This window comes from Octodon degus, unplaced genomic scaffold (assembly GCF_000260255.1).
Source record: "Octodon degus isolate 3935 unplaced genomic scaffold, OctDeg1.0 scaffold00178, whole genome shotgun sequence".
Taxonomy (NCBI): Eukaryota; Metazoa; Chordata; class Mammalia; order Rodentia; family Octodontidae; genus Octodon; species Octodon degus.
Genome location: NW_004524754.1, coordinates 3057070 through 3065514, shown reverse-complemented (window position 1 = coordinate 3065514; position 8445 = coordinate 3057070). Strand labels below are relative to the sequence as shown.

The window sequence follows — 8445 nt, the reverse complement described above, 5'->3', positions numbered from 1 at the left end:
CACCAGACATTCTACATTTCCATGTGTACCAAAATTTATCCCAAAACCATGGACCAAACCTATACTAATTCCCAGGAGTCTTTTCTCTTGTAGCAAGCTAAGTATTGTCTGTCATTTTTGCCCTTACAAGGACAAAATAGGGAAATTGAACTTTTCATGAGATTTCTAAAGAAATGCTGTGGAATATACAGCCAGACTAGTGAGATAATCTCCTTAGTGAAGAGCGCTGTGACAGCATGCAAAGTAAATGATGCATTTTGTAGGGCCTATAAATGGCAGGTCATAAGACCTCACTTCTTGGCGCAAGCATCTGGATTCCTGCAGGGCTGAGTGTTCTGTTTTGGAAATGGATCACGCTGCAGATTTTGAAAGTGAGTGCTGTTATTCCTGACTCCTTTAAAATATATCCTTCTGACCTTTTAGTTCCTTCTGCCTTCTCCGTGGCTGTCACAGCCGAACTTGGATAAAAGTGTGTAGATTAATAGTTAACACTATTTTAGCTGTTTTCCTTTCCCTCCCCCCAAACTAATTTTAAACATTTTTGTCCCATGGTTTATAAGCCTCTTGATAAAGCTGATAAAAGCTGGACAACTAAATATTTATAAAAGTTTTTGGGAAAAAGTCTATTTTTGGATTCCTGCTTTGTAATGTTTATAAAGTGGTTTGAAGAGGAAAATACCTAATGGATGCTAAAAACAAATGCTGGCCATTATTAATACTGTTATAGTTGCAGTAGTGTCCATTGATTTATAACTAAAAGAAATTTCTTACTGTGTCACAGCTAGTTTTTTTCATTGACTGGAATATCGTTAGATGGTGGGACAGTACATTTGTGAAACCATCAAATTACTGGGATTCCATTATTTTTATTTATTTATTTATTTATTTTTTGTGGAACTGGAGATTGAATTCAGGTCCTTGCGCTTGCCAGGGAAGTGCTTATTCCACTGAGCCATCTCCCCGGTCCCCCAAGGATTCCATTTTTTGAGTTGACATTTTCACAATTTTTTTTTTTTACAAATAATATTTTTATCAGAGCCTTTCATCAGTTCAGCTGTTAAGATTAAATTAAAATCTTGAGCTTATCTTTTCAGCAGGTGTCCAAAAAGTCAGGTGTCTGCTGAATTTGGGTGATTTGTAAAGACCTAAACTTTTTGTTGGCTTTTGCATTTTTTAGGTGGCAAAATTACTAAGTTTCTCCTCACTCTTGAAATTTACAAAATGAGGGTGTTTCTTTGGCTTTTGCTGGAAATTATTTTGCATGTCCCGGGGGCAGGGCTGGTGCCACACGCTGGTGCCACACGTGGGACCATGGAACACTTGGCCCTTGTGCTTGCTAGAGCAGACACTTTGTGTTACTTGTATTTAAGTAGCAGTTCTTTTATTCTTTTTTTTTTTTTAATTTTATTTATTTATTTATTTATTAGAGAGAGAGAGAGAGTGGTGTGTGTGTGTGGCCAGCTCAGCCCACCAGGGGGCGGGGCTGGCTGGCATGTGGTGCTGGGGGATCGAACCGCGGTCCCTGATGCTTTGCTAAGCTTGTTCTAAGTAGGTGCTTTAGACCACTGAGCCATCTCTCCAGCCCCAGTTCTTTTATTCTTGAGCTCAGCAAGTGAGACTGAGATAGGAAGTGAATCTAGTATGCGGTAATGTTTTCTAGTTTAAATTTCCTCTTCCTTGGGGCCAGGGAGATGGTTCAGTGAAATAAGTGCTTCCCTGGCAAGCGCAGGGGCCTGAGTTCAATCCCCGGTTCTGCTAAATACATAAATAAATAAATAAATAAATAAATCTCCTCTTTGCCTGGATTCTGCTTTTCATCTGAGTGGTGGAAGTTACTAGTTGTCTTCTTGCATCCATTTCTTCAGATTCGGAGTTGGCTTTGGGGCTTGGGAAATCTTATAATATTAACAGTGATAACAAGGGCAAATCAGTGGTTCCTGTGGGATATAAATGGTTTTGTGAATAATAATCCACTTGTAATGCATTTATTTTTGGAATAATACAGGTGTGGATTTAAAACAGTTTTCTCTGTTCTTCACCACCCTGTACTTTCAAAGTACTCTGCCAGTATTTCTTTTGCAAATCCAAATATTTATTATGGCCCTTCTTTCTAAGTAGGTAGTATTCTTTTTATATAGTCTACACCTTGCCTCCTCTGCTTAATTAAATTACGTAACTTGATGAATTTCCCACATCTATCCTTAGTTCCTCTCTTTCTCTCTCTGCTCTCTTTCTGTCTCTCTGTCTCTCTCTGCTCTCTCTGTCTCTTTCTCTCTGGTACTGGTAATCAAACTCAGGACCTCACACTTGCCAGACAGGCACTCTGCCACTGAGCTATATCCCCAGCCCAGTTTCTTTTTCTTTTTAAGTGATATCATTATATAGTAGCCCATTTGGTAGATAATGATTTTGTTGTGGTGGTGATTGTTGTTTTGAGGCAGGATCCTGCTGTGTAGCCCAGGCTCTCCTCAAACTCATGAGATCCTCCTACATCAGCCTCCCCTCCTGAGTTCCGGGATTAAAAGTGTAGGACACCCTACCTGGTTTTTTATTTTATTATTATTATTTTGGCGAGCTGAGCCTGCCCCGAGGGTGTGGCTGGCATGTCTTGTGCTGGGAATTGAACCTGTGCTTGCCTAGGCAAGCTCTTTAGACCACCGAGCTGTTGCGAGACCTAGATAATGATTTTTTTAATGCAACCATTCTGACCGGTCCTGTTTTTTTTTTTTTTTTTTTTGGCAGAACTGGGGATTGAACTCAGGCAAGCGCTTATTCTACTGAGCCATCATCTCCCTGGCCCCCTGTTAGTGAACTCTCTCTCTTTTTGTTTTTTTTTTTTTTTTTGCGGAACTGGGGATTGAACTCAGGCCACTGTGCTTGCCAGGCAAGTGCTTATTCCACTGAGCCATCTTCCTGGCCCCTGTTAGTGAACTCTTGGTGTTAAAAATAATACCGCAGCATCAGCTATTTGCTTCTAGTTGTCTTCCTCTAAGAGTTTAAGGCATATTACATTGCCTTGAAACATTGAAACATTCTTTTTTTAAATATTTTTTATTTTTTTAAATATTTTTTTATTGAGAAATAAATATGAATGAGACAGTTCATTGAAACATTTTTACCCCTGTTTATGGCTGCACAATTCATAATAGCTAAATCTTGGAGACAGCCTACATGCCTATCAACAGATGAATGGATAAAAAAATGTGGTACTTACATGGAGTACAGTACTATTTGAACAAAAGGAAACTATAGTCTGCGCATTGAGACTGATGTGAAATAAATCAGACACAATATCATGGTTTCTCTTATCTGTTAAAGACCAACCATAAATAAAGAGCAAAGTAGCAGATAGATACAGGAAGTAGGAGACAGGGCTTTCCCAAGTGGAAGGGATTGGAGCCAGGCTTGGTGGTACGTATCTGTAATCTCAGCACATGGGAGTCGAGGCAGGAAGATTTCTGCAAGTTGGAACTAGCTTGGGCTACATAGTAAGTCCAAGGTCAGCCTGAACTACAGGGTGTGACCCTACCGCACAAAAATCAAAAAAGAAAGCGGGTGCTTAAGAGATAAAAGAAAATTAAGCTGTGTGTGTACCAACTCCCAACAAAGAATGTAAACATGTACTGCAAACATGTACTAACAAAAAATTTTTGAAAAGAAATATAGTGATAAATATTCATTTAAATGTTATTTAATGTAGTTATGTTCAGCAGTGGGGGTCCTGGGTAAAAGGCTATAGGGTTTGTCCTTAAGTGGATAATTGCTTGTGACCCTCTAGGCAGAGGATGCACACTGAAATTCTTAGTCTCAGGATATTCTCTAGGCCTTGGGTGTCCTGCAGTGGTACAAGCTCCAGCTGTGCCCAGGAGAAACTTGGGAGGAACTGAAGCCACAGCAAAAGGCTAGCACTCAGATGATGAGTTAGATCGACAGCCCCTTTGGGGGGGGCACTGAGCTGACGTTCTTAAGTGGGGTGGGGATGTGGTGGACTAGGCAGATTTACTGGGCTGGATGGGGGTGCACAGAACGGACTTGGATTAGCCATATCTCATAATCTGTATAAAGAGCCACTGGGAGATTCTGTGGGACTGTGAGATCCACTGCCCTAGGCCAGTGGTGGTGACCCTGTGGTGCAGAGCTGCAACCAGGTATTTGTGTTTGAACACTATGGTTCATTGTCACTGTTCTAGGCAGGGCCTGGCAAACAAATGTCTGCTTGAAAAACGAAGGAACAGCCGTCCTCCTTAGTGACCAGGGAAATAGCAAACATGTGCAGTGAAGCCAGCTAGCTGTTCAGGTAGCAGACTGGCCAAACTGGCAGATGTCAAACTTTGGTGGGGGGTGGGGATAGGCACCACGCTGCAGGGCCTGGGTGCTGTGCAGCCACTTCGGCTTTGCCTGGTAACACTATTTCCATGCTGTGTATGTCTAGTACTTCCTGTGCTAGACAGGCATCCTTTTGCATGGGTCAGCAGGCAGTAACTGAAGCTCAAGACCCCTTTTCATTTCAGCTCTTCCTGGGCTTGGAGATTTCCTTCCGCTGTAGGTCTGCCCCTTCTCTCATTGGTCTTGGCCCTCAACCTCCATCTAGCCTGCCTTGTTGACCCAGTTTTCTTATGATTGAATTTCCAGGCCTCTCACCCTTCTGGCTGCTTCAAAAATGTTTGGGTTTATTTTGACTTTTCATTCCTGGAAAATACAGTGCCCACGTCTCATTTCCATGTGCAGTGCTCTGCAAAGCAGTTCTTCATTCTGCAGCAGGTAGCCAGCTACCCAAGGTCTGAGGCAGTGGCAGAACCTGGTGGGCACAGGGATCCCCATGTCAGCATTCCAGCCAGGTCACCCCAGCAGCCGAGAGAACAGCTGCTTTTTCTGCACTAAAGCCTCAGTATTCAGGTTTAATTGCATGTTGGTACTTTGTTATAAAGATGTGAGTTGGGGTTATAGTTTTGGTACTCGGTCTCTAAAAGGCTTGCCATCATACCTCTAGGGAGTGAGAGAGGGCAGGCTTTGTGGGGTCTGGACTTCTTCCCGTTGTATCCTGATGTTTTTTCCCTTGCTCACTTAGTTGTTGCTAGGCTTTCATGTTTTGGTCCTGCCTACCGTGAAAGGAATTTTGATCAATAATTTATTTAGACAAGACTAACAATGTATATGGAACAGAATCTTGCAGCTCAGACTCATAGTGATCCTCCTGTCTCATCTTCCCCAGCACTGGGATTACAGACATTTACCTCCACACCTAGTTTCAGGGGCCAGCACTGCATGATGGAATCGGGGATCGAAGCCAGGTTCTTGTGCTTGCCAGGCAGGCGTGTACACCATTGAGCTATCTTCCTGGCTCTTAGTGGCATTTTTCTCTTGCAGTTAAGGTTGTTTCCTAATCTATATATTTGCATTTTATTCTGGGGAAGTTTGAAGTTTTTGAGTTCATTATTAGAACAGATAGTTCAGACTAAATTACATTTTTGCAGCTTAGATTACAAAATATGTTACAAAGTTCATATCTCTATTGCTGATTTTTTTCCTGTGCTCTAAAGTAGCATAATGTGATAATGATTTTTTCCCCCTCTTTTTTTAGTGGAGAAACAAGACTTAACAAAGAGAAAGTACTTCAAGGTTAGTATAACCCAACCCAACTGCTGCGTTAGCTCTCCAGTCAGGTGTTAATATGCTGGTGAGTACTCAGGGGCGGTAGGTGGACGGGGCACTTCATGGTGTTGGGGTCAGCTGTCCTGGCTGCAGAGTTATAGTCCTGCCCCCGTGGGCCATGCAGGCAAGCGCTCTGAACTGAACTCGTGGAAAGAATGCACCTCCCACTTGTTCTTCACGCCTGCACTCACTGTGGCCGGCTCTGCAGATTCAGGAGCTTTATCAGTCTCATCTTACACTGTGATGGTCTAGATTTAAAATAATTTCATGAGCAGAAGGAAAAGCTTACTGGCTATTATTAATAGCATTCTTCTTTTTTTTTTCTTTTTTAAATATATTTAGCACAGGGTCTCGCTGCTTAGATTGGACTCGTAGTAATCTTCCTGTTTTCAGCCTCCCAAGCACTGGGATTACAGGTGCATGCCACCATGCTCAGTCTCAATTTGCCATCTCAGCACGCCCCAGGGGGCGGGGCCAGCACTACAAGCTGGGGCTCGAACCCGGGCCGCTGTGCTCTGCCTAAGTCTGTTGAGCTATCTGACTGGCCCTAGCAGCATTTTTCTGCTAACATAATTATTTAATTTGAGTGACCACAGATAAGAGGTTCAGAGCGCTCCCACCCTTGCCTGGCTGTCTCCCTGCCTTGTCTATCGATAGGCACTGGACCCTGTGCTTGCCCTGGGAGCCAGCTGGTCTGGCTTTTTAAGAATACCTTGGGTGAACTTTCAGCTGGATGTGCTATTTTTGTGCTGTGATTATAAAAGCATTTAGTTTTATTTTTTGGGTAGGGATTTGTGGGGTTGGCAGACACTGGCTTTTGTTCCCAGTGTGCCTGCCTCCTGTTTCTGAGCTGACCTGGTCGGCAGGGTGGTGGGCCTTTGCTTTCCAGTCACAGGAGGCCTCACAGCCTCTCCTTGTACTCGGGTTCCTGCCTACCTGGGCTTTCAGGGTTTATCTTATTTCATTAGAAGATGACCATGGAATATGAATACGTGCTTTTGTGTTTTTACATTCTTTTTTTTTTTTTTTGGGGAACCGGGGATTGAACTTAGGCCCTTGTGCTTGCCAGGGAAGCACTTATTCCACTGAGCCATCTCCCCGGCCCTTTTTACATTCTTTTTTTAAGAACAGGAAAACTTATTGGGGAAATAGAATGGGGAAGAATAGTTCCTGAGAGATAGGAGAAGTCCTGAATGGCTTACCCCACATTCATTTGTAAGTTTGTTTTTTATTTATTTTCTGATTTTGTAAGTTGTTTAGTTCTTTTTTTTTTTTTTTTTTAAATGCAGTCTTAGCAGGCACTAGATGTTTGACCTTTATGCTGATGACTGGTGTGTTTGGGCTTTTTCATTCTCTTCCACTTTCTCTTTCCAGCCTTTCTCTCTTATGACATGCCTTTATTTCTTTTTCTTTTACTTTTTTTCTTTTTCTTTTTCTTTTTTTTTTTTTTTGAGACAGGGTTTTACTATATAGCCCAGGCTGGCCTTGAACTTGTGTTCTATTCCTGCTCCAGCCTCCTCAGTGCTGTGATTAGAGGTGTGCAGCTCACATGCCTGGCTTGCCTCTATTTCTCATGCTTACTTTGCTTCTTTCATCTTCTCTCGCCTTCCCTCCTGGTTTTGAAATGCCGCACTGTTTCTTTCTGCCCATGGCTAGCTTTACATTTCTGCTGTTCAGACCTTGGTTGGTTTGGGCTGCCAAGACTCCCCCGTGCTCACAGTTGCGGAGGGTGCAGTCTGAGGCCTGGTGCCCCAGCCTGCATCCTGCCGTGCAGACTGCTGCCTCTGGCTGTGTCCACCCAGGCAAAGAGCAGAGAGTGAGGGGCATTTTGCTCATGAAGAGCCTCCTGCTGCCCCAAGGTCTGCATGCCTCTGGGTCCTTCCTCATGAGGCCGGGATTTCAGTGTGCAGACTTGGTAGAGGCTAGGTCATCGCTCTAACTACACCTAGTGACTGGGACCAAGTCCCTTGCCAGCCTGTGTGCCAAGACAGCTGGTCTCTCTTATTGTATGGCTGCTTGTTTCTTTTAAGCCATACAGCTTTAACTTTATTTCATTATTGTTCTTTGAAGTTTGATGTTAGCACTGAAAACATTTTAAGGATGCTGTATTACAGTAATTAAACAATACTGATGTCCCTTTTATGGCTTCAAATTATATAAATTAAAATCAAATAAAATTTTTTCTGTATTTGAACTACACAATGAAATAATAACAGAAAGACCCAATTTTGCTACTTTTAGAATCTTAAACAAACATTCTGAATATTCAGATATCTTTCTAGATAGCCAGATAACTTGAGAAATAGTATTATAGCAGATTTCCCATCTACAGTTACTAACCTCGAAGGAATTCACATTACAGTGTTGATGAAATCTACTGATTCTTCATGGACTGGTTCCTCATGCAGTATACTTATCTTAAGAACCACCTTAAGATGGAACAGCAATGCCCAGCTCATTTAAGTGTAATGTTGGCTTTTCATTCCTTCATTAACCAATGAAATAAAAGATAGCAACTGGAGTTAACTTGGTGTCAGGAAAGCCACACTGGACAACTGTACTTGTCTTATTGCCTTGGTTCTCTGTTAGTCACTGAGGGTAGTTCTGTAGCTACCATACATACCGTTGCTGTGTATTAAATGAATGAAGAAGGGCTTCCTCAGAGCTGGTAATGAGCCGGAATTCAATGATTTCCCATTTTTCAGGTCCTATAAAATCTTTGTATATAAATGAGGAGACTAAGTGAACAGGAGGTGTCTGAGATTGGCAGAAATGTTGGTGTCACAGTGATCC

The 8445-nt window shown here is 42.5% G+C and overlaps 1 protein-coding gene across 3 annotated transcripts in view; it reads left to right on the top strand.

Annotated features, from left to right (window-relative positions):
- Tigar (TP53 induced glycolysis regulatory phosphatase) overlaps positions 1-8445 on the top strand; it is a 25171-nt gene that overhangs the window by 4161 nt on the left and 12565 nt on the right. For all 3 annotated transcript variants that reach the window (XM_023703762.1, XM_023703761.1, XM_012517429.2), the window contains exon 2: positions 5582-5619. In XM_023703762.1, the coding sequence (XP_023559530.1) occupies positions 5582-5619 (38 nt within the window). The remainder of the gene's footprint in view (positions 1-5581; positions 5620-8445) is intronic.